At 48.2% G+C, this 24,111-nt stretch overlaps 3 protein-coding genes and 1 non-coding gene across 4 annotated transcripts; 2 read left to right on the plus strand and 2 right to left on the minus strand.

The window, feature by feature from the left end:
* Positions 1–4,670: 4,670 nt before the first annotated feature.
* On the plus strand, positions 4,671–8,988 carry Ubxn1 (UBX domain protein 1). Its single transcript, XM_051146084.1, has 10 exons — positions 4,671–4,728; positions 4,812–4,897; positions 5,010–5,063; positions 5,160–5,266; positions 5,371–5,440; positions 6,276–6,467; positions 6,555–6,606; positions 7,265–7,381; positions 8,527–8,719; positions 8,853–8,988. The coding sequence occupies exons 2-10, from the start codon at positions 4,839–4,841 to the stop codon at positions 8,900–8,902; spliced, it is 894 nt and encodes a 297-aa protein (XP_051002041.1). The 5' UTR covers positions 4,671–4,728; positions 4,812–4,838; the 3' UTR covers positions 8,903–8,988.
* Positions 8,989–13,798: 4,810 nt separating this feature from the next.
* On the minus strand, positions 13,799–14,601 carry LOC127190014 (ubiquinol-cytochrome-c reductase complex assembly factor 3). The gene is made up of 2 exons (XM_051147063.1): positions 14,477–14,601; positions 13,799–14,387 (listed from the first exon to the last, which is right to left on the minus strand). Exons 1-2 carry the CDS (start codon positions 14,594–14,596, stop codon positions 14,238–14,240), a joined length of 270 nt encoding a protein of 89 aa, XP_051003020.1. The 5' UTR covers positions 14,597–14,601; the 3' UTR covers positions 13,799–14,237.
* A 6,076-nt stretch (positions 14,602–20,677) lies between these two features.
* LOC127190195 (small nucleolar RNA SNORA57) lies at positions 20,678–20,826 on the minus strand. The gene has a single exon (XR_007830705.1). It is a non-coding gene; the product is annotated as a small nucleolar RNA SNORA57 (small nucleolar RNA).
* A 164-nt stretch (positions 20,827–20,990) lies between these two features.
* On the plus strand, positions 20,991–22,461 carry C5H11orf98 (chromosome 5 C11orf98 homolog). The gene is made up of 4 exons (XM_051146085.1): positions 20,991–21,106; positions 21,254–21,378; positions 21,994–22,091; positions 22,183–22,461. Exons 1-4 carry the CDS (start codon positions 21,068–21,070, stop codon positions 22,284–22,286), a joined length of 366 nt encoding a protein of 121 aa, XP_051002042.1. The 5' UTR covers positions 20,991–21,067; the 3' UTR covers positions 22,287–22,461.
* The last annotated feature ends 1,650 nt before the right edge of the window (positions 22,462–24,111 follow it).

Genomic DNA, 24,111 nt, shown 5'->3' on the forward strand with positions numbered 1-24,111 from the left:
CTTGAGTGCTGAATTACAGGCCTATGCCACCACCACATCTGGCATTGGACCTTATTTTTTTGTGTGTGTGTCTGTCTGTCTGCGTAAATGTGGGTTCTTCTATGCCTGCTCTTGCTCTGAATAATGACATGAAAACTTTTCTATTTATTAAGAGCGTCAAGCTCTAAGTTGGGCAGATTTTCAGCTATTCTAACCTGACAATTCTGGCCTGGCCTACTTTCCTGCCCTGTGGCCTGTTACCTGCCACCTTAGTCTCGCCCTGGATGCTCCTTCTCATTCTGTGTCCCAGTGGCAACTCTCCCTGGTCCCCCACCACCAACCAGACACTCTTACTGCTTCATCCTCGCCTGCCCAGCTATTGGCTGTTCTGCTCTTTATTTAACCAATCAGAAGGTGATGGAGAACAATGTTTACAATACACCAAGACAGGGAATGCTTCATAAGGACAAAACTAGTCTGGACTGCAATCAGATGTCTGGGTACAGAAATCAGCATTTGGGGCTGGAGAGATGGCTCAGAGGTTAAGAGCACTTACTGCTCTTCCAGAGGTCCTGAGTTCAGTTCCCAGCAACCACATGGTGGCTCACAGCCATCTATGGTGTGATCTGATGCCCTCTTCTGGCCTGCAGGTGTATATGCAGCCACAGCACTGTATACATAGTAAATGAATACATCTTAAAAACAAAAAACAACAAAAAAAGAAATCAGCATTTGAACGCACAGCACACAAAAACATCCTCCAACCTCTGTGTGTGTGTGTGTGTGTGTGTGTGTGTGTGTGTGTGTGTGTGTGTGTGTGTGTGCGCGCTCGCTTGCGCTTGTGAGAGTAGAGGTTTAGACAAACTGAGGGAGTTGGCTCTAGCCTTCTACCATGTGAATACCAGGGATTTAACTCAGGTTTTTAGCCTTGGCAGCAAGTGCCTTTACCTTCTGAGCCATCTTTTTTATTGTTGTTGTTTTGTTTTTTGAGACAAAAACAGAAGATGAAGACAATACGTAGGTCATGTTATACCTTAATAATCCAGACCTGGGGGCAATTTTATTATCCAAAAGAAACCTGTGCCAAGGGTCATCCAGCTCATTGGTCCAAACCAGCCCATCAGGGTACACTTTAAATACAAGCCTCCTAGGGTAGAAAGTCACCTAAACTCCCACTTCCCCAGGAATTCCTTTGGAAACCAGCCCTTAGTGTTCAGGATGCTAAAAAGAGTGCATTGATTCCTTAGCCATTCTCTCTCTCTCTTTTATTTTATTTTATTTTTTGAAACAGGGTTTCTCTGTGTAGCCTTCACTGTCCTGGACTCGCTTTGTAGACCAGGCTGGCCTTGAACTCACATCAGTCCAATTGTCTCTGCCTCCTGAGTGCAATTGCCTCACAGGCAATGCAAGTAGAGTAGAGACTCTCCTCTCCCTGAGAGCCTGCTTGCTGCCCTGCTGAGCCTTGCCCAAGAATGGAAATAAAGCCCTTTAGGTTTGTTTGTTTGTCTTTAAAAAAAAAAAAAAAAAAAAAGAGCTGGTCTTGATCCTTTAATCCCAGCATTTGGGAGGCAGAGGCAGAGGCAGGTGGATCACTATGAGTTCCAGGCCAGCCAAGGCTAACACAGAGAAACCCTGTCTCCAAAAACCAACCAACCAACAAAACAAAACAGAACAAACAAACAAACAAAAAAGCCCAGGAAAGAAAGAAAGAAACAGCCGGGCGTGGTGGCGCACACCTTTAATCGCAACACTTGGGAGGCAGAGGCAGGTGGATTGCTGTGAGTTCGAGGCCAACCTGGTCTACAAAGTGAGTCCAGGACAGCCAAGGCTACACAGAGAGACCCTGTCTTGAAAAACAAAAAAATAAAAAATAAAAAACAAAAAAAAAGAAAGAAATAAACAGACCAGGGGGCTGGAGAGGGTGGCTCAGAGTTTAAGAGCACTTACTGACTTACTGCTTTTTCAGAAGTCCTGAGTTGAATTTCCAGTAACCACATGGTGGCTCACAACCATCTATAATGTGATCTGATGCCCTCTTCTGGCCTGCACTGTATACATAATAATAAATATAAATCTTTTAAAAGAAAGAAAAAAGGGAGACCAGAGGCATAGTCTGGCTTCCAAGCCCAGATTATATCCCTGACCAGTCAGTTTTAGTTCAGCATTCCATAAACTTTTATTAATCTGAGTTTGGTGTTGGAGTGGTCAGTTTGCGGCTCTTCCTAAATCCTAACAATACCATGTACAGGTTACTCTACAATAGTAGTTCAACAAGAAGCTTCACAGCAACACTAGTATTTACAAACTATTAAGTGTGAACAAGATCCTTTTTTGTTTCTCTGTGTAGCCTTGACTGTCCTGGACTCACTTTGTAGACCAGGCTGGCCTTGAACTCACACGATCCACCTGCCTCTGCCTCCCGAGTGCTGGGATTAAAGGGGTGCGCCACCACGCCTGGCCAAGATCCCTTTATGTGTCAAGATCCCTTTGGCAATAGGATGGAGGGTGGCTCCTAATCAACAATGCTAGACAAAATTACCACTGAGCTACATGCCCAGATTTCAAAAGTTGTTTTGGGAGAGAGGATGGATGGGAGACAGGTTCTTAGTGTGTTTCTGACTGTCTTGCAACTCCCACTGTCCCCCAGACTGGTCTCTGCAGGGTAGGGAGAGCACCCCTCTGAAGAGGACCCCTCCCTCCCATGCAGAGCACCCCTCCCTCCCTCTGAAGAGACTGGCTCCCAAATATGACACACACACACACACCTGTTACATGTATAATAAAGGTCAAGCACCATAACTGGTGAGAGAGCTTACCTATTCTAACTGGACTATGCTAGCCTGACCTACTTCCCAACCATGTGCTCTGTCCTCCTCCCCCTCCCTCCTCCTCCCTCCTCCTCCCTCCTCTGCCTTCCTCCTCCTCCTCTCCCTCCCTCCTTCTCTCTCCTTCCCTGGATCCCAAGACTAGGAATGGAAACCCTGCCTCTGCCTCTGCCCAGTCACAGACTCTTCATCTTCTTTAGTAAACAATTAGAGATAACCATGGAGTCATTTTTACACAACATTGAGACTGGAGATTCCTCAATGGCAGTGACGATGCCAGAATTTGTTAGCCTTTAGCTCACTGCCTGTTCAGCAATTAACAATCGAATATACAGAGACACCTTAATACAATGTAAATGAAGGTCACCTCTACACTGGCCTTGAACTCACAGAGATTCCTCTGCCTTTGTCTCCTGAGTGCTGGGATTAAAGGCGTGTGCCACCACATCCAGCCCTTTCTTTCATTTTAGCTATGATCATATTTATTGAAATATTATGGAAGCAGAGCCTGCATGCCATTCTTGTTTGTGATGGTCAGGAAATACAAGGACTATTGGGAAGAACAGATTCTCCCCTACCATGCAGCCATGTCAGGAGGCACACTGTCTTCCCAACTGCGCCTTGTCACACAGGCGTAAGGTTTTGTTTTTTGAGGTCTCATAGAACCCAGGCTATCTAGGAATCAAGATTTGGGAAAGCTGAGCAAGATGTTCCGTGCCTTTAATCTCAGCACTCTGGACACAGCCAGACTGAGGTCTGTGTTTGAGATCAGACTCAAAGCTTGTTGTATTCAGAAAGTTCCAGGACAAAGCAGGGCATGGTGGCTCATGCCTTTAATCCCCAGCACTCAGGAGGCAGAGACAGGCAGATCAATGAGTTCGAGGTCAGCCTGGTCTACAAAGGGAGTCTAGGACAGCCAAGACTGTTACACAGAGAAACCCTGTCTCCAATACCGGACTCCACCCCACCCTAAAAAAGGAAGAGAATTCTAGAACAGCCAAGGCTACATAGATACTATATCAGAAAACAAAGACAACAATAATAACGAACTTTGTCTCAAGCATGCTAACCCAGAATACCACTCACCGACTACTCCCTAGCCTCTGAGAAATAACTTCCTAACCGCATACATAGGAGACATACTGAGGAGACATACTCCTTCCAGTTTCTTTTTAAGATTACATACATTTCTGCAAGGTGTGGTGGTTCCATGCCTTTAATCCTGGCACTTTGTAAGCAGAGGCTGTGTGGGTTTCATGCCAGTCTGATCTACAAAGAAGAGTTCCAGGATGGCTAGGGAAACACAGACAAACCCTGTCTCGAAAACAAAACGAAACAAAACACCCCAGAAAAAATTATTTTAGCTTATTTTTTGATTCAGGGTTTTCCTGTGTTAGTCTTGGCTGTCCTGGACTAGCTTTGTAGACCAGGCTAGCCTCGAACTCACAAAGATCCGCCTGCCTCTGCCTCCCGTGATTAAAGGCGTACGCCACCACGCCTAACCAGAAAGTTTTAATTACATACATACATTAATTTATTTATTGTTCATCATGAAGGCCATGACTCGTATGTTTAAGTTAGGGGACAACTAACAGGAATCCTTTTCCCTCTTTCCTCTACCACAGGGTCTTGGGATTCGAGCTCAGATACTCCGTCTTGGGCGGCAGGTCCTCTTTTTAGTTTCTGAAACCCAGCCGGCCAGCTCAAGCAGCTGTCCCGTTTGCTCGCGGTGGGTGGGTCTCGGCGCGTCAGCTTCGAACCGCAGATGTCCCCGCCCACCAGGAGGAACTTTTCTGGCTCTCCCCGGTACCCGTCTACCGCACCCCCACGTGACACAAACAGCCGGGGCACTTCCGCTTCCCCTCCGCTCTCCTCCCTCAGTGTCCCACCCCCACCCCACCCCCGTCCCCGGGTCCGCAGCCCGGTGAGTTAGCGCCGGGAGGGCGGCGTGGCGGGCGGAGTCGCCCAGGGCTGACTCTTTGTCGCTTTCCTTCTGGTCAACCTCAGGTCCCCGCGGAAGCGGAGGCGGGCGCCATGGCGGAGCTGACGGCTCTGGAGAGTCTCATCGAGATGGGCTTTCCCAGGGGACGCGCGTAAGGGAGCCTCCCCCTAGCCCGTGGTGGGGGGCCGCGGGGCCTGCGCGACCTGACTGTCACCATGGCTGGCGGTCGCTACTCACCGTCTTTCTGCCCCCCCCCCCCCCAGGGAGAAGGCTCTGGCCCTCACAGGGAACCAGGGCATCGAGGCTGCGATGGACTGGTGAGCGGCCGGCGCGGGGGTCGGAGGTTTGGGGGGCGCCTGGGAAGGGTGGCCTCCTCCAGGCTAACCCCCACCTCGCCGGCTTTCCCCGCCCAGGCTTATGGAGCACGAAGACGACCCCGATGTGGACGAACCTCTAGAGACCCCCCTCGGCCACATCCTGGGACGGGAACCCACGTCCTCGGAGCAAGTTGGCCCTGAAGGTCCTGACTGGGAGACATCTTGCGATTCTAGACATCTTTTGTGGGCCTGAGGAAACCAGAATGGGTTTTTATTATAAATAATAATGCGGGTTGCTTGTTTGTAGGATCTGGGTCTGCTGCTGGGGAAAGCAAACCCATTCTGACTGAAGAGGAAAGACAAGAGCAGACGAAGAGGTAACTGGCAGTTTCACTGTGTGTGTGTGTGTGTGTGTGTGTGTTGTCTTTGAAGGCAGCCGCACTCTTGCCCAAGCCGAAGCCCCGATCCTCCTGCCTCTGCCTCCAGGGTGCTGGGAATACAGGCCTTCACCACTCTGCCCTGCGTTGCTTTTTGAGGCAGGGTCTAGCTGTGTGCCTCAGGCTGGCCTGGAACCCACTATGTCTCCTAGGCTAAGTTCAAAGCCACATTCATCCGAGTGCTGGCGTTACAGGCACAGGCCACCATAGCTGGCCCATAGACTCCCTCTCCTAAGGGTCATGGGTCATCGTCCTTCCTCTCCAATACAAACACAAGTCACAGACCACACCAGGAAACATGGTCTCGTGTAGTTTAGACTGGTCTCAAACTGCCCATGTGGCGGCACATTAGCCTGAATTCCAACTCTTTTTGCCTCTACCTTGCAAGTGCTGGGATTGTAGGTATCTGCACCACTATGTCAGGCCCTCATTTATTATTATTTTTTAACTGTAAGGCCCCATACATGCTGTATTTGCTCTCCCATTGAGCATGCCTAGGCCCCCTCTTCTTTTTGTTTTTTATTTTTGCTGTTGTTTTTTAGTTTTTTGAGACAGGGTTTCTCTGTATCCCTGAGATCCCCTGTCACTGCCTCCAGAGTTGCTGGGATCAAAGGTGTGTGCCACCATGCCTGGCTCCTCTTTGTCTTTTTTCTATCTTGGTTTGTTTCCTTCCACCGGTCTTGGAATCACACATTCCCTTAGTGTGTTCAGACTTCTCTGTCTAAACTCACCTTCCCACTCCATGGCCAGCTTCAGCTCTTTCTTTGCCAAACAGGATGTTGGAACTTGTGGCGCAGAAGCAGAGGGAACGTGAAGAAAGAGAGGAGCGAGAGGCTTTGGAACGAGAGAAGCAGCGGCGGAGGCAAGGACAAGAGCTGTCAGCGGCTCGGCAGAGACTCCAGGAGGACGAGATGCGCCGGGCCGCTGAGGAGCGCAGGAGGGAAAAGGCTGAAGAACTGGCTGCCAGGTCTGGGCGCTGTGTTGGTTGGTAATTGAGAAAGAAATCAAGATTGGTCCCTGTGTGTGACCTGTTTGCTTCCTGTCTCCATTCCAGACAAAGGGTTCGAGAAAAAATTGAAAGGGACAAAGCAGAGAGAGCTAAGAAGGTAGGTGATTAGGTAGCCTGTGGGTATAATGGAGTAAGTGGGTTTATTTCCTTTTTCCAGTTTTTTTTTTTTTTTTAAATATTTTAGGTATATGACTGCTCTACCTGCATGTACACCTGCAGGCCAGAAGAGGGCATCAGATGTTCGTATAGATGGCTGGGAGCCACCATGTGGTTGCTGGGAATTGAACTCAGGACCTCTGGAAGAGCAGACAGTGCTCTTAACCGCTGAGCCATCTCTCTAGCCTCCCTTGTTTTGGTTTTTGAGACTGGGCTTCTCTGTGTAGCCTTGGCTGTCCTGGACTCGCTTTGTAGACCAGGCTGGCCTCGAACTCCCAGCAACCCACCTGCCTCTGCCTCCTGAGTGCTGGATTAAAGGTGTGCGACATCACTCCCAGCTCTATTTCCTTTTTCATTCTCAAGAGAAAACATGTGCTTATGTGATTTGTTTGTTTGACACAAACTGTAGCTTAAGCTGGTCTCAGACTCATGGCATCCTCCTGCCTCAGTCTTCCAAGTGCTAGTAGTAAATGTTGTGAGCTACCAAACAGTGGGCGTGGCTTTTGTTTTATTTCGTGCTTTTTGCCTTTGGAGCTTGAGCTTTTATACATGCTAGACTAGTGTGCTACCCCTGAGCTAATGTTCATTTTGTCTTCCAGTATGGTGGTAGTGTGGGTTCCCGGTCATCCCCACCAACAACAGACCCAGGTCCTGTTCCTCCTTCTCCCAGCCAGGAGCCTCCTACCAAGCGGGAGTATGACCAGTGTCGCATACAGGTAGCTTTCTGGTGGCTGTGTTGCTCCTGGAACTCAGTGTTGGCTTATAAGGTGCCCAGAGCCTTTGGCACTCAGGTCCCCTTTGCCAGATCACTCCCTTGTTTGTACATGACGGGAAATCCTACCTCCTCTGCTCCTCGCCGGAGAGATCAGATTTCACCTGCTCGTCTTATTTAAGTCCATACTTCATTCTTACTCAGCAGTTTCGCCTTTACTTATTCATAATGTTCTCATAGATTCATTACCCAGCTCTTTCCATAATATGGTGCTTATCCTGAGTTTAAAAAATAATTCCGCCTTGTCTTTTCCCGGGTGTGAGGTTCTTGGGAGTCCTTTTTCATCCCCTCCTTTAACTGTTGTGCTGGCTCACACTCTCCGAGCAGAGCAGAGCTAGCTGTAGTCCCCCCTTTCCTGAGACAGGGCTTCACTAGGTCGGTCTTCAACTGTGAGATGCCCTGCCTCGGCCTGAGTGCTAGGACTAAAGGCATGTGCCACCACTCTGGACTTTGTTTTCTTCTTGGGACAAGGTCTTGCTATACAGCCCTACTGGCCTGGAGTTCACTATGAAGATCAAGCTGACCTCTTAACTTCTGGTGATCCTTGTCCTTTTCTTTTTTTTTTTAATTAAAAAAAAATTTTTTTTTTTTTTTTTTTTTTTTTTTTTGAGACAGGGTTTCTCTGTGTAGTCTTGGCTGTCTTGGACTTGCTTTGTAGACCAGGCTGGCCCCAGAAGTCACCGAGCTCTACCTGCCTCTGCCTCTCAGAGTGCTGGGATTACAGGTGTGTGTGCCTGGCTCCCTCACTTATTTATTCAGTTATTGTTTTTGTCTTTTCAAGATAGGGTTTCTCTGTGTAGCCTTGGCTGTCCTACACTCACTTTGTAGACCAGGCTGGCCTCGAACTCCGTGATCCGCCTGCCTCTGCCTCCCGAGTGCTGGGGTTAAAGGCGTGCGCCACCACGCCCTGCTCGGCCTTGATGTTGTTCTTCCTGCTTCCAGCCCTTTAACTTTATGTGAACCAGGCTGGTCTTGAACTTTGAGAAATCTACCTGTGCCCCAAGTGCTGGGGCTATAGGCGTGAGCCAGTCCACTTGTGGCCCTTGCTCAGTTTCAGTGCTCACAGTACTGCCTCTCTCCTGCTTCTAGGTGAGGCTGCCTGATGGGACTTCACTGACGCAAACGTTCCGGGCCCGGGAACAGCTGGCCGCTGTGAGACTCTATGTAGAGCTCCACCGTGGGGAGGAGCCTGGGCAGGACCAGGACCCTGTGCAGTTGCTCAGTGGCTTCCCCAGACGGGCTTTCTCAGAGGCTGACATGGAGCGGCCTCTGCAGGAACTGGGTATGTTATGTGAGACTTAACGGGATGAGGGACAGTTGGGATGGAAGGGGCTCACTGGACATGGTATGTGTCCAGGGATTTGAAGGCCCAAATCTAGTATCCTTATAATTCAAAATCTTTCTTCCATTCCTAGGACTCGTGCCTTCTGCTGTCCTCATTGTGGCCAAGAAGTGTCCCAGCTGAGGGTCCTCCATCCCACCATCTCTGATCTCATCTTTGATAAAGCACTGACATTTCCTTCCTAATAAATAGACCCTTTGAGTTCTGTATACGCCTGGACCCTTCCTCAGTTCCTGGGAAGGGCAATGTGAAGAGATGATAAAAGGCATTTGAAGTAAGAACTCTTCATCATCTAGGACTGAGTCCTGCTTGGGGGAGGGCACATTACGTGGCACCTTTCGTTCATTGGCATGAGGTGGTACATGAGGGCTTTTGTTTGTTTTGACACAAACTATGTAGACCAGGCTGACCTTCAGTGTACCACCTGCCTCTGCTTCCCAGAAGCTGGGATTAAAGGTGTGTACCACCATGCTGAGCTTGAGTTTAAATCCTTACTGCTAAATGCAGCTCATAGTTCAGGGGATCTGATGCCCTCTTCTGTCTTCTGGGTCACACATACTAGAGAGATTGGCTCAGTGGTTAAGAGCACTACTGTTCTTGCAGAGAACCTGATGTCAATTGTCTTTATCCACATGATGGCTTATAACTTGGAGACAAGGTTTCCTTGTGTAACCTTGGCTGTCCTGGACTCCATTTGCAGACCTGGCTGGCCTCAAGTGATCTGTTTGCCTCTACCTCCCAAGTGCTGGGATTACAGGTACACCACCACACTCAGCTGGCTCATAACCATTTATAACTCAAATTCCATAAGCCAACATCTGACTTCCATGGGCACATGGTACACATTAGATACATACAGGCAAAACATAAAAAATAAATACGTCCTTTTTAAAGAAAGCTGTATTTTAAACTGGGTAGTGGTTGCACATGCCCTTAATCCCAGCACTCAGGAGACAGAAGCAGGTGGATCTCAGAGTTTCATGACAGCCAAGGAAACAGAAGGACCCTGTCTTGAAAAACAAATGTTTTGGCCAGGTGTGGTGGCGTATACCTTTAATCCCAGCACTTGGGAGGTAGAAGCAGGTGTAGAGGCCAGCCTGGTCTACAAAGCGAGTCCAGGACAGCCAAGACTACACAGAGAAACCCTGTCTTGAAAAACTGAAAAACAAATGTTTTGGGTACCACATATATCTTTTCCCACAATATTGGTGACTGAAGGCAGGGTTTTGTGCATGCTGAGAAAGCATTTAGCTGCATCCCTAGGCAACTTTTTCCTCTAGGATCTTACTGTGTTTCTCATGCTGGCCTTGAGTTTGTGATATTTCTGCCCGCTCTGAATGTTCTTTTTGTTGTTTTGACCGAGCCTTGACTTTTATTTATTTATTTTTTTGGTTTTTCGAGACAGGGTTTCTCTGTGTAGCCTTGGCCATCCTGGACTCACTTTGTAGACCAGGCTGGCCTCGAACTCACAGCGATCCACCTGCCTCTGCCTCCAGAGTGCTGGGATTAAAGGCGTGCGCCACCACGCCCGGCGCCCTGACTTTTATTACTCAAAAGACTGCATATTTATTTTGCTTTCTGACTGTTTGCCTTCAACACTTTCACAACAATTTTCTGCTCCTCAGTAAGGAAAGCACACTTGATCCTGTCATGGGCACACAGGCACACTGTAGGTCCTGCTGGCATGTTCCTTTGTCTTAGATAATCTCATAAGGACTTTAGCTCTTACAGTACCATCCCCTCGCAGTCTGCCTGGGCATACACTGCATGCAGATTTAGGTGCTTTCCCAACCTCTTTTGTTCTGGTAAACAATCCTGTTGGAGGTTGTACTGTAGGAGAGCTTACAATGCATGGTATGTCAAATGCTGGACCATTCTGAGTGCCTCTAAACACAGTCCCTGTAAGTGTTTTTGGGTTTTGGGGGGTTTTTTTTGGTTTTTTGAGACAGGGTTTCTTCTGTGTAGTCTTGGCTGTCCTGGACTTGCTGTGTAGACCAGGCTGGCCTCGAACTACAGAGATCTACCTACCTCTACTTCCCAAGTGCTGTGATTACTGGTGTGTGCCACACCAGCCTGCTGTGAATGTTCTTTTTCTTTTTCTTTTTTGAGACAAGGTTTCTCTGGGTAGCCTTGGCTATCTTGGACTTACTTTGTAGACCAGGCTGGCCTCGAACTCACAGTGATCCTCCTGCCTCTGCCTCCCAAGTGCTGGGATTAAAGGTGTGTGCCACCACGCCCAGCAGTGGTAAATGTTCTTTTTTTTTTTTTTTTTTTTTTTTTTGGTAAATGTTCTTAATGGCTGCATTGTGACCTATTCTCTGCACCCAGAAATAAGGACAAGGTCAGCAGAAATTTAACAAGACAGTTAAGGCAAAGAGAAAGACGCTCCAGAAGTCTGACCAATAGGATCTTGAGCTAGCAGGGCATGGAGACACACAATTTTAACCCCAACTCTCAGGAAGAGGCAGGTAGATCTTTGAGTTCTAGGACAGGTGGGGCTACAGAGAGGCTCTTTCTCAACAAAACAAAAATGCCTTTAACTAGGCTTCCCAAGTGGGTATTCTGGTTCTTATACTTGCTATCAATGTCAGTTTGGACAAAGGCCTGTAATTTGCTGGTCTGATCTAAAATAACTACACCTGATCAGAACAGCCTTCCTATCTTAGTACACATAACAGCGATTTTGACTATGGGACCTGTGACCCCAGCAGGGTGCCAGGGCAGAAATACCTGTGTGCCAAGAAGATTAGGAAAGCACCTAAGTCTGCCTGTGGTGTGTGTGGAGATTGTGTAAGGCGAACACACCAGCAGGGCCAAGTGTGGCTGACAGGTTCAAGTGGGCTTTTCTTATTGAGGAGCAGAAAACTGTTGTGAAAGTGTTGAAGGCACAAGCAGAGTCAGAAAGCAAAATAAATATGCAGCTTCTTAATACAAGTCAAGGTTTGGGGCTGGGCAGTGGTGGCACACACCTTTAATCCCAGCACTCGGGAGGCAGAGGCAGGTGGATCACTGTTAGAGGCCAGCCTGGTCTACAAAGCTAGTCCAGGACAGCCAAGGCTACACAGAGAAACCCTGTCTCGAAAAACCTAAAAAAGTCAAGGTTTAGTCAAAACAACAACAAAACAATATTCAAGAGTGGGTGGCGCAGTGGCAAATGCCTTCAATTCCAGCACTCTTGGGTAGCCCGGGCTCAATCTGTAGACCAGGCTAGCCCTGAACTCAGAAACCCACCTGCCTCTGCCTTCCGAGTGCTGGGATTAAAGGTGAACACTGCCATGCCCGGCAGAACAGTGTGTTTTACAGACACACATACATATATGTGAGCTAGACCTGCAGCTCGGTGACAGGTAACATTTATTAGCATGCCCAAGGTGCTAGGGCTTAATCCTCAGCCAAAAGCCAAAGAAGGATTTGTGGTCTGCTTGGTCTGTTGTAGTTCCAAGTCCACGGCCTTTTTTGTTTGCTTGTGTTCTGTCTGCCACCAGGCCTGCTTCCGTAGGTCACGCTTTCACTGACCTTTCCAAGAAATACTGCAACTGGACTCAGAGACTGAAAGCATAGTACTGCAGTGAAAAGCTTGGGGTGAGGACCCACTGCTTTTCTCTATGCCTGTGGAGGTCAGAAGAAACAGGAGCCAGTTCTGCCCTCTCACCATGTGGGTTCCAAGGACTGGATTTAGGTCCTCCAGCTTAGCTCAAAGGGCCATTACCCAAGGCCATGGCAACATTCCATGTCACTATATTTGGTGAGAGACTGAACTTTGCAGGGATGGTGGCAATCCTATGGCAGGATCTCAACTCTAGGATAGCCTGACATACTTTACAGACAGGGCTGACTTTGAACATGTTTTAAATTTGACTCACACTCCCTGCTGCATTTTTTTTTTTAAGCTGTCTTTTTACCTATTTTGAAATAGTTATAGCTATTTCTTTTGGTTTTTTGAGATAGCATCTCTCTGTGTAGCCTTGACTGTCCTGGACTTACTTTGTAGCCCAGCCTGGCCCCTGAGTGCTGGGATTAAAGGCGTGCACTACCACACCTGGCCCTGTTTTATTTTTTTGAGACAGGGTCTCTGTGTGTTTGCCTTGGCTAGCCTAAACTCACTTGGTAGACCAGGCTGGCCTTGATCTCAGAGATTTGCCTTCTCAAGTGCTGGGATTAAAGGCATGTGCAACCACTGTCTGGCTGAAGGAATACATATGAACTTCCAGACTAGCCTGGGATATGAGACCCTGTCTCAGAAGTTTGGTAGGTGGGCTGGAGAGATGGCTTAGCATTAAAAGGCACTGACTGATGTTCCAGAGGACCTGTGTTCCAACACCAGCACCGACATGACAGCTCACACACCTGTCTGTATTCAAAGATCTGACACCCTCACATAGACATAGACACAGGCAAAACACCAATGCACATAAAATAAATGTAAATAAAAATAAAGGGGCTGGAGAGATGGCTCAGAGGTTAAGAGCACTGACTGCTCTTCCAAAGGTCATGAGTTCAATTCCCAGCAACCACATGGTGGCTCACAACCATCTCTTCCGGCCTGCAGGCAGAATGCTGTATACATAATATATAAATAAAATTTTAAAAAAATAAATAAATAAAAAGGAAGGAAAAAGAAAGAAAGAAAAGCCAGCTGTGGTGGTGCACGCCTTTAATCCCAGCACTCAGGAGGCAGAGGCAGGCAGGTCCACAAAGTGAGTCCAGGATAGCCAAGACCACACAGAGAAACCCTGTCTCAAAAAAACCAAAAGAAAGAAACAAGCTTGGGTAGGTGAGAAGGGTCAAGGTGCTTGGTCTGCAAGCCAGGCACAAAATGGAAGTAGAGAACGGTCTTCCCGAAGCTGTGCTGTGACCTCCATATACGCGGCGCGCCCACACTTGTGATTTTCATTTACACAACACACATATTGACACACAAAAAACAGACTTTAGTAAAGTGTTTTACCAGCCAGGCGGCGGTGGAGCATGCCTTTAATCCCAGGACATGGGAGGCAGAGGCAAGTGGATCTCTGTGAGTTCGAGGCCAGCCTGTGTCTACTCAGCGAGTTCCATGACAGCCAGAGCTGTTACACAGAGAACTCCTGTCTCGAAAAACCAAAAAAGAAAAGTGTTTCATAGCCAGCTGCAGAAGGAAACATATCACGTGACCTGTTTTGCTCGTCGGAAAGCATACTGGATTTAGAACTCTCCAGGGGAAGTAAGTGGCTTACAGTTGCCTCAGTATTCGGGCCCTACCACACCCACCCTGTCTTTCTAGTTTAAGACGCCCCGCTGCGGAATCCACTTAACAGGTGAACTGGATTTATTCTTTTCTTTTGGTTCCACAATCAAGCCCCCGTGTCCGCAGCTCCCTGTGCCTCAGAGTCGTGGCGTGTCTCCTGAATCGGGACTCCACGCCCGGCGCACGAAGAAATGCGCCTCAAAGGTCCCCGCGCCCATCCACGAGCTCCTGGTGTCACGCTGACCTGCCGCCGCCGCTAACCGTCCAGTTCTTCCTCCAGGCCACGTTCTCCTGCGTGGCTGCGGCCTCCCTCAGCGTAGCCATCATTAGTTCCTTAGTCCTGATCGCTTCGTCCCTGCGCTGCGGGTCCTGTTCCAGCATCTCCTGCGGGCAAAAAGGATGTTTGCATTCCGGGCCGGAAGACAGGGGTTCTCCCCACGCACACCCACCTCTGGGAGCCCGGTTGTTTCTACCTTCAGCATCGACTGCCTCTGTTGTTCTCCTGGGGTCACAAGAACAAACAGAATGGAGCCTACTCCAGCCCCTACGCCCAGCACCGCAACCACTGCCAGTGCTTTACGAACAGCCTCCATCAAGGACTGCATTACCAACGAGACGCATTACCATCCTCCCGCAGCCTAGAAGGGAACCGGGATCTCACCGCTCCCTGTGCGGGCTAGAGCGACCTGAGGGCGGGGAGGGGCCAGACCTAAAATCATAGAGAAACAGTCTGGCTAGAGAGGGCTAGTCCCTGGAAACATTTAGACTCAATGGGCATGCTGGTAAAACACTCACACACAAAAAATAATGAAACTTTAAAAAAAAAAAAATTGTTGGCGCTTAGAAGTTAAGAGCATTGGCTGCTCTCCCAAAGGGCCCTGGTTCAATTCCCAGCACCCACAAAACAGTTCATAACTGTCTAATTCCAGTTCCAAACAGGACCATTGTCATCAAAGAGTGCATGGCTGGTAATGTATTTCACAATAGCCAGTTTTTTTCCCCAGGCTGGCCTCGAACTCACAGTGATCCACCTGCCTCTGCCTCCCAAGTGCTGGGATTAAAGGCCTGCGCCAACACCGCCCGGTGTCTAAGCAATTCTTGATTTGCAGTCCTCCAGCCTTCAGCTCTACAGTCCCACAGATGGGTGGCAGAACCTTGAGTCACTCTACCACTGAATGACAGCTGCAGTCCAATTGGCTTTATATTATTATTATTATTAGTTTATTTAGTTTTCTTTCTTTCTTTCTTTTTTGTTTTTTCTGAGACAGGGTTCTCTAGCTGTCCTGGAACTCTCTCTGTAGACCAGGCTGGTCTCGACTCACACAGATTCACCTGCCTCTGCGTCCCATATCCTGGGATTAAAGGCGTGCGCCAGCACTGCCCTGCTAGGTTTTTTGTTTTTTTTTTCAAGATTTATTTTTTGTTTTGTTTTGTTTTTTTGGTTTTTCGAGACAAGGTTTCTCTGTGTAGCCTTGGCTGTCCTGGACTAACTCTGTAGACCAGACTAGACTCGAATTTACAGCGATCCACCTGCCTCTGCCTCCCGAGTGCTGGGATTAAAGGCGTGCGCCACCACCGCCCTGCTTTAAGATTTATTTTTTATTATGTATACAGTGTTCTGCCTGCATGCGCACTTGCAGGACAGAAGAGAGCATCATATGGTTGCTGGGAATTGAGCTCAGGACACGATGTGATTATTGAAGTCAGGACTTCTGGAAGAGCTGAGATTACAGGTGTGCGCCTAGCTTGCTTTTGTTTTTTTCCTGAGACAGGGCTTCTCTGCGTAGCCCTGGCTCTCCTGGACTTGCTTTGTAGACCAGGCTCACAATGATCCACCTTCCTCTGACTCCCAAGTGAGGGATTAAAGGCGTGTGTCATCATGCCTGGCTATTGAGATTTTTGTTTGTTTTGGTTTTCGAGACAAGGTTTCTCTGTGTAGCCTTGGCTGTCCTAAACTCACTTTGTAGACCAGGCTCACCTTGAAGTCACAGTGACCTATCTGCCTCTGCCTCCTGAGTGCTGGGATTAAAAATGTATGCCACCATGCCCAGTTCTGGTTTTTACTTTTCTTTTTGTTTTTGTTTTTTGAGACACGTAAGCCACAATGTGGTTGCTGGGAATTGAACTCAGGACCTTTGGAAGAGCAGACAGTGCTCTTAACCTCTGAGCCATCTCTCCAGCCCAAGAAAATATTCTTTAGATGTGTTATATTAGGAAAATTGTTTGTTTGTTCTTGTGTCTTGGTTTCCGTACTGGAAAAACATGACTTCCCTCTCTCCTTATACTAGGTAGGCTGCAGAGCTGAGGGTCCAGTCTTCAGGTTTTGCTTCCACTCAGGTTTATGTACCTGCTGACCCATCTCATGGGCCCAAAAATGTCATTTGTGACAATAAATGTCCTGAAGTCTAATGATACTTGAATTTATATGTAGTTTTTAATTGTTTTGTTTTGTTTTCAGATACAGGGTTTCTCTGTATAGCCCTAGGTGTTCTGTAACTCATCCTATAGACCAGGTTTTGCCTCAAAGTCAGAAATCTGACTGCCTCTGCCTCCCTAGTGCTATGACTGAAGGTGCACCGACACCTTGTGAATAGTAGAATATTTTAGAGAGTTCAAGCCAGGCGTGGTGGTGCGCACCTATGATCCCAGCACTTGGGAGGCAGAGACAGGTGGATCTTTGTGAGTTTGAGGCCAGCCTGGTCTACAAAGTGAGTCCAGGACAGCCAAGGCTACATAGAGAAAGTATGTCTCAAAAAGAAAAAAAAAGGGCTGGAGAGATGGCTCAGAGGTTAAGAGCACTGTCTGCTCTTCCTAGAGGTCCTGAGGTCAATTCCCAGCAGCCACATGGTGGCTCACAACCAGCTATAATGAGATTGGTGCCCTCTTCTGCCTTGCAGGCAGAATACTGTATACATAATAAATAAATAAATAAATTGTTTTTTAAAAAAGAGTTCAGCTGATATACAGGATGGTGGTACACACTTTTAATCTCTGCGCCACACTGGGGGGCCAGTCAGGCAGATCTCTGAGTTCAAGGCCAGCCTGGACTACAGAGTGAGTTACCAGACAGCCAGTGATACACAGTGAAATCCTGTCTTGCTGGGAGAGATGGCTCTGTGGTTAAGAGCCCTGGCTGTTTACCAAGAGGACCTGCTTTGAGTCTAATCACCCACATAGTTTCTCACAACTATCTGTAACTCCTGTCCAAAGAGACCCAATGTCCTCTTTGGCCTCCTTGGAAGAAGGCGTGCATGCAGGCAAAAAGCCTATACCCATAAAATAAATACATTTAAAGTAACAAAAAGGGTTCATGGCAAACAGCAAAAAACCCACAGTAATTATTAATTAAATAACACACAAATAAACAAGCCCAGGAATGGAGAGATGGGTCAATGGTTGAGAGAACTGGCTGCTTTTCCAGAGGACCTGGGTTCAATTCCCAGCACTCACAGGGCAGTCCTGTAACTTCTGTAACTCCAGTTCTAGGACTTCTGGCACCCTCACACAGACATACATATCGGGAAAACATCAATGAACATTACATATGCTTTTTGTTTTTCGAGACAGGGTTTCTTTATGTTATCATAGCCATCCTGTACTTGCTTTGTAGACCAGGCTGGCCTCGAACTCACAGCGATCTGCCCACCTCTGACTCCCGAGTGCTGGGATTAAAGGCGTTCGCCACCACGCCCGGCTCTCTGGCAATCCTACTTGAGAAAACCAGTAAACAAGGAGTTAGGAAACCCATCATCCCAGCTCTTTATTTATAGGGCTTTAATCCAGCTGCCCTTGTCTCTTACCTTGATTGCCATTCTGTGCCTCAGGGAGTAAACAGAATAAAGCTCCTGTCTCTCCTCTTTGGCTTCTCCCCACCCGCAGAAGGCCCATAATCTCCCAGCATGTCATCTTCCTTTCCTCAGCAGTGATTAAGGGGCCCTCTCCAAAGAAGATTAAGGCACAGTCTGTGTGGGCACTGGGTAGGGATACTTGGCCTGGAATCCAAATACTCTGCAAGCTTAAGAGTCACTATCATGGCCCTTGTGCCAGGGAGTAGCAAGAATGGACCTTGGTCTGGAGATAGCCCGGTCTCTTCATGGCATCCAGAAAGCCCCCGGTTGGCCAGTCCTCTCTCAAAAAACAGAGAAGAGATTGGCAGATGTGAAGGACATCATGAATATCAGGTGAGTACCACAATTCCCTGGGTCCTGGGGCTGGCTCACTGGAACTGGGCTCAACATCCCTGTGGTGCTTTGCAGGGGTCTCAAAAGCCCCGCCTGCCCTCTATTGTGGTAGAGGCCTCAGAGGGCAATGAGGAGGACCAGGAGGACCAGCCGTGGCCACATGAGGAGTTGCTGCTGCTCACTGATGGTGAGGAAGAGGAAGCAGAAGCCTTCTTCCAGGACGAAAGGGAAGAGCCAGGTGAGGGTGGTGGCTTATTGAGAGGCCAAGGCCATCTAGATATTTTATTTTATTATTTTTAAAAATATTTATTTATTTAATTTTTAAAATTTATGTGTTGGTGTGAGGGTGTCAGATCTTGGAGTTACAGACAGTTGTGAACTGCCATGTGGGTGCTGGGAATTGAACCCAGGTCCTTTGGAAGAGCAGGCAGTGCTCTTAACCACTGAGCCATCTCTCCAGCCTCCCATCTAGATATTTTAAACCCACAGTCGGTGTCCAGGAATGTCAGAAATGGGAGGTGTGGTATGGTTCCAAGCTAAAGAACATAATAGCATGTCCAAGACGCTGTCTTCCAATCCCAGCACACCCCCTTCCCCTAAATAGTGAGAGAAGTTTAGGCAGTTGATACTATTGAGAACATTAAAGGAGTTTGGGTGTTTTGTGTGTGTGTGTTTTTTTTGTTTTTTTGTTTTTTGTCTTCCCAAAGACTCACTGTACAGCTCAAACTTGCCTTGAACTGAAGATCTGATTCAGGCTCCCAAATTGTGGGATTACAAACTTGTGGCACCATGCTTGTCTTATTTGTTCGCTTGTTCTGTGCTGCTGCACTCAAATCTCCAGTCCTTTTTTATTTTATTTATTTGAGTCAGACTCACTCTGCCACCCACGCTAGCCCTGGACTCATGGTAACCCTTCTTCAGCCTTCTGAATACTGAGATTGTGGAGTGCCAGGCTCTGCACCCTGCCTGGCCACAGGGCCATTCAGATATCCCCTCAGCCTCCCCACCCTGACAGGGTTTCTCTGATCTGTTACACTCTAAGCTCCGAGGTGGCCAGGAGAGACTTTGTTACAAAACAAATGAATAAGACACAGTAGATAGCCAGGTGGTGGTGCTGCGTTTAATCCCAGCACTTGGAGGCAGAGGTGGGCGGGTCGTTGTGAGTTCGAGGCCAGCCAGGTCTAAGTTGAGTCCAGGACAAAGTATATCAATAATATCTAACATTCATAGTCTAACTCTTCTCCCAGGCTGGGCTTGGATCCCACAGGACCCCGTATCTCCTCTAAGAGCATTTAATCCTGGACTTGGCTGGGGGCAAGAACAAGATGAGGACGCCCCCTGGATTCCTGAGGATACAGAGGGTCAGGAAACTCCAAATGCCTGTCCTCTTTGGGACCCAACAGGGCCCTGCATCTATAGAACCCGACTTGTGGAATATTCCCATTTCCCACCTCCCAGCACCTTTGGTGGTAAGTATTGTTTTAATTCCATTTCATCTGTTATTGTTTAAAGCCCATCTGCCCACTCTAGGTCACAGGACACACAACTTGGTGTTATAGTTGGATTGAGCCTGGATGATGTATTCCCAATCCAACACAGGTTAACACAGTATCACCCTGTTTCAGACTTATAAACTAGGGCACAATTGTGTACCCCTGGGCTCCATTCTCCTGGTTTCTAGGTTTCCCTGTGTAGCCTTGGCTGTCATTCAACTCACAGATCCACCTGCCTCAGCCTCCCATGTGCTGGAATTAAAGGCGTGTACCACCACTGCCTACTCTGGACTGCATTCTCAGCTACTAGGTATTCATGTTGGCTGTGGCCAGACTCTTCTTTACCACAGAAAATATCTTTGAGACTTCTAAGGCCCGCCTGGTCTACAGAGCTACTCTAGGACAGCCAAGGATACACAGAAACCCTGCCTCAAAAACACTAAAACCAAACCAAAAGGCCTGGTACCCACACTCACAGACCAGCCACTGGACTTTTACTTCAAGCAGAGAAGTTGAAAGGCTCACGTGAGGCAAACCACCTTAGCAACAGAATCCCCAAATAGCCTTGAAGAACCAGCAGAGGGTTCAAGGCCAGCCTAGGGTACAAACCCAGTCCAGGACTTGTTACAGAGAAACCCTTTCTCTAAAGGTTTAGTGACTGCCCCACCCCAGGTCGACATTTGACGCATTCCGTGCTAGACAGCCACCCTAAAGTTCCCACACAATCGACCAGGAAGATCTTTAGTGAATTGTCGCCAGCACTCAGAACATGTGCTGTTAACCGTCTAAGGATCTGCAAATTTCGAGCCGCGGAAAAAAAAGCGCACACAGGGATCTTACGGATCAGACTTTATTGGTTCAACAAGAGGCAAAAGGAAACGTTAACCATCATTTGGGGAGCGTCATCCACAGACCTGAAACGAAAATTAAAAAAAAAAAAAAAACATTGAGTATTCCATAAAGGAGACCGCCGGACCTGGCTACACTTCTGCATGGAGAGCGGTGTCCCGGCGATTGAGGATAGAACCCGCGAACAAGAAGCCGCAGGCACCGAAGACATGACGCCGAGAGGGCCGGAGCCCTTTCTTTCTACCTCCGTACATAACGGGGAGCGGGACCGCACGCCCGAAGCCCGCCAAGAAAAGGAGGGTCTACATGGTCAGGCCCAAACCCAGCAGCAACCTCACACACAAAAACAGAAGATCGAGACTTACCAGAAAGCCGGCTTTCGAAAGACCCGCAGGAGCGCGGAACTTCTTTATATAGTCCTGGAACCCGCCTCCGTGCTGCGATTGGTCCGCGGCCGCCACGGGGCGGGGCCTTTCGCTCATGGCGGAACCTGCGAGTGGAGCGGAAGTGCGGCTCCGGGAGTGAGCCTCCGAGTGCCGCTATGGCACCTCCTGGAGGAAAGATCAATCGTCCGCGGACGGTGACTGTGGCATCTTGGCTTTTGTTACCCCAGGCTTCCCGGCGTTTCCCTCCCCGGGGACTGGATCAGTGGTGGGGCTGGGGTTAGGGGTAGGATCCCGGTTGGGCGTGCACAACTTGACTCCATGCGCGTCTTTTCCTCCCACAGGAACTGAAGAAGAAGTTGTTCAAGCGCCGGAGGGTGCTGAGCAGGGATCGGCGACGGAAGCGCCAGGTGGTCGGGGCCGTGATAGACGAAGGGCTGATTACCAGGCACCACCTCAAGAAGCGGGCGTGAGTACCGTGGAGCCCCTTCCGGTTGGTTGGTCATTTCTCCCCGCGCCTTCCCATCAAGCTTCGGGGCAGCTTGTTCTTGTTCTCGCTTTTCACGTTTATGCAGGAACTAGATGACAGTTAGGTTAGAGTTCCCAAACCACCAGCTTCCCACAGTACCGGTGCTCACAGGATTTTTAAGGTTTGGCTTTTACAAAGAGACTAGGGAAGTTGTTTACTCTCCCACCCTACAAATGGTTATCTACATTAACTTAGGTTTTGAAATAAAAGTGTGTATGTAAGTGCATATAATTAAGTTCTTGGTGTAATGCTATTGGGGTATATATTGAAATCAAGTGAGCTGTTAAGTCTGTTTTAGTTTACTGAGACTATTAGAGCCCATTCAATAATTTGAATCTAGAGCCTCTAAAACGAAATAAATTGAGCATATTGCTTTCTGCCTTTAATCCCAGTGCCCAGGAGACAGAAAGGTGTCTGTTGGCCAGCCTAGATTACAGAGACCTTTTCTCAAACAAACACCCCAAAAGACAAATATCCTTTTCTTAGCTGGGATCACTTTTGTGGCTTAGGTTGGCACAGATAAACCTGGACATCTTGTTCCTACCTGTCCCTCAGGTCCAGTGCACGTGCCAACATCACACTGTCTGGGAAGAAGCGCAGGAAACTCCTACAGCAGATCCGCCTGGCCCAGAAAGAAAAGGCAGCCATGGAAGGTAAGTCTGGGCCATAGAGGTTCCATAAAAGGCAGTCTGGGTTTTACCTGGCCTCTTTAACGCTTCCTTATTTTCCTTTCTCTTTGTTCAGTGGAAGCCCTCAAGTCAACCAGGCCTAGTGAGCCACAGCCCAAGCGACGACAAAAGAAGATAACAACTCCCCAGGATGTAGATATGGAGGATCTTGGAGACTGAGAGCTAAACTTCCTACCTCTCCTACCTGAGGATTCTCAGCAGCAGCCAGAAGGACTTGGAGGACTTTAGAGAAAATATTACTATATTTCATCCTCCCAGATACCTCCTCTGTAATGGCCCTCTGATCTCCCCTTGAGGTATATTTTGGAAGGACACAGAGAAAGACTGGAGAGGCGCCCCCCCCCCCCCCCCCCCCCCCCCGCCCCAGCAGTCAACCTCTTTTGTAATAAAGCTGTAGTGCTTTAATTAACATGCGTGATTAAGTGTAAGAATGGGTATGGGCCATATAAACAGCCATAGCCTTTGCGTGTGGGTGGAGACATTTCAGAAGCAGGATACATGGTGCTTGAGCAAAGGCAAAAAGAAGCTACGGAGCGAAGGGTGTGGTGGCACAGCCTTCAATCCCCGCACTTGGGAGGCTGAGGCAGGCTGATTGCTGATCAAGGCGTGCTTGGCCTACACATGTGAGTTCAGGATGGCAAGGGCTTCATAATAAGACCCTATCTCAAAAAGAAACTAGCTTTCTCAGTGGCCCCATCTTTGTAGGCAGTGACACTCCCAAGTTTTTATTTCTGAAAAGTACGGGTTAAAAGGACGGCAGGTGAGGAAGTAAGGACCCTGACACTATTCGTGTGTGTGTGTGTGTGTGTGTGTGTGTGTATGTGTGTGTGTGAGATAGAGAGACCTAGTATTAGAGTAAGGAAGGACTAGCTACTTTTGTTTTTTGGGGGGGTGGTGGTGTGATGATGGTGTTTCTGGGAGTCAGATCCAGATTATCATGCACTCTAGGCAACCACTGTGCCATGTACAGCCTGAGCCCTGTATTTCCCTATCAGTAGTGAGAAGCTAGGTCTGAGGACTTGGTTTTGTTTTTTGAAGACAAGGTCTTCCTTATATGGCTAAGGAGTGATTTGAACATATGATCCTTCTGCGTCTGCTTCCATGGTAGTGGGATTGTGAGTACAGACACGCCCACTCTCCTTTCCTAACTTTCTCTCACCATTGCAAACATCTAAATGGGTAGAGGGAGGCTGATGATGGAGCTCAGAGGATAAGGGTCTTGACGCCAGGCCTAGCAACCTGAGTTCCATCTCTGTGACAGTGGAAGGAGAGCTGACTGCAAAGTTGTCCTTTGGCCTCCGCACTTGTACTGTGTCAAGTATGTGCCCCTGTACACCCGGTAAATGTAAAAAAACAAAACAAAAAATTAAAAACAAATTAGACATGGGCTTGCAGCATTCCTTTAATTTTACATTTACATTTACATAAAGACAACTTTATTTTATATGTTTGAGTATTTTGCTCACATGAGTGTGTGTATACTGTGTGCATCGCACATTCCTGGTGCCTGCGGAGGCCAGAAGAGGCTGTTGGCTATAACTTGAGTTATAGATACTTGTAAGCTGCTGTGTAGGGCCTAGGAAATGGACCTGAGCTTCCTGAAAGACCACCAAGGGTTCTTTTTTTTTTTTTTTTTGGCTTTTTGAGACAGGGTTTCTATGTGTAGCCCTGGCTGTCCTAGACTCACATTGTAGACCAGGCTGGCCTTGAACTCACAGCGATCCACCTGCCTCTGCCTCCCGAGTGCTGGGATTAAAGGCGTGCGCCACCATGCCCCGCTTCACCAAGTGTTCTTAACCACTGAGCAATCTCTCCAGCCCTACAGACTTTTGGTTGGTTTGTAGCCTTGGCTGTCCTGGAATTCCCTCTGTAGACCAGGCTGGCCTTGAACTCACTGATCTGTCTGCCTCACTGTCTCCTGAGTGCTGGGACTAAAGGGGTAGGGCACCACCAGCTTTACACTTTTTTTTTTTTCACTTAAAAA

Source organism: Acomys russatus, chromosome 5 (assembly GCF_903995435.1).
Source record: "Acomys russatus chromosome 5, mAcoRus1.1, whole genome shotgun sequence".
NCBI classification, from domain to species: domain Eukaryota; kingdom Metazoa; phylum Chordata; class Mammalia; order Rodentia; family Muridae; genus Acomys; species Acomys russatus.

What these genes read in the sequence shown, in the direction of transcription:
- Ubxn1 (XM_051146084.1), top strand. Translation starts at nt 4,839, where the DNA reads ATGGCGGAGCTGACGGCTCTGGAGAGTCTCATCGAGATGGGCTTTCCC. An exon ending in GGAGCAAGTTGGCCCTGAAG is followed by an intron (nt 5,267 to 5,370) that starts GTCCTGACTGGG and finishes GCTTGTTTGTAG; the next exon opens with GATCTGGGTCTGCTGCTGGG. An exon ending in AGACAAGAGCAGACGAAGAG is followed by an intron (nt 5,441 to 6,275) that starts GTAACTGGCAGT and finishes TTTGCCAAACAG; the next exon opens with GATGTTGGAACTTGTGGCGC.
- LOC127190014 (XM_051147063.1), bottom strand. Translation starts at nt 14,596, where the DNA reads ATGGAGGCTGTTCGTAAAGCACTGGCAGTGGTTGCGGTGCTGGGCGTA. An exon ending in AGAGGCAGTCGATGCTGAAG is followed by an intron (nt 14,388 to 14,476) that starts GTAGAAACAACC and finishes TTTTGCCCGCAG; the next exon opens with GAGATGCTGGAACAGGACCC.
- C5H11orf98 (XM_051146085.1), top strand. Translation starts at nt 21,068, where the DNA reads ATGGCACCTCCTGGAGGAAAGATCAATCGTCCGCGGACG. An exon ending in AGATCAATCGTCCGCGGACG is followed by an intron (nt 21,107 to 21,253) that starts GTGACTGTGGCA and finishes TTCCTCCCACAG; the next exon opens with GAACTGAAGAAGAAGTTGTT. An exon ending in CACCACCTCAAGAAGCGGGC is followed by an intron (nt 21,379 to 21,993) that starts GTGAGTACCGTG and finishes CCTGTCCCTCAG; the next exon opens with GTCCAGTGCACGTGCCAACA.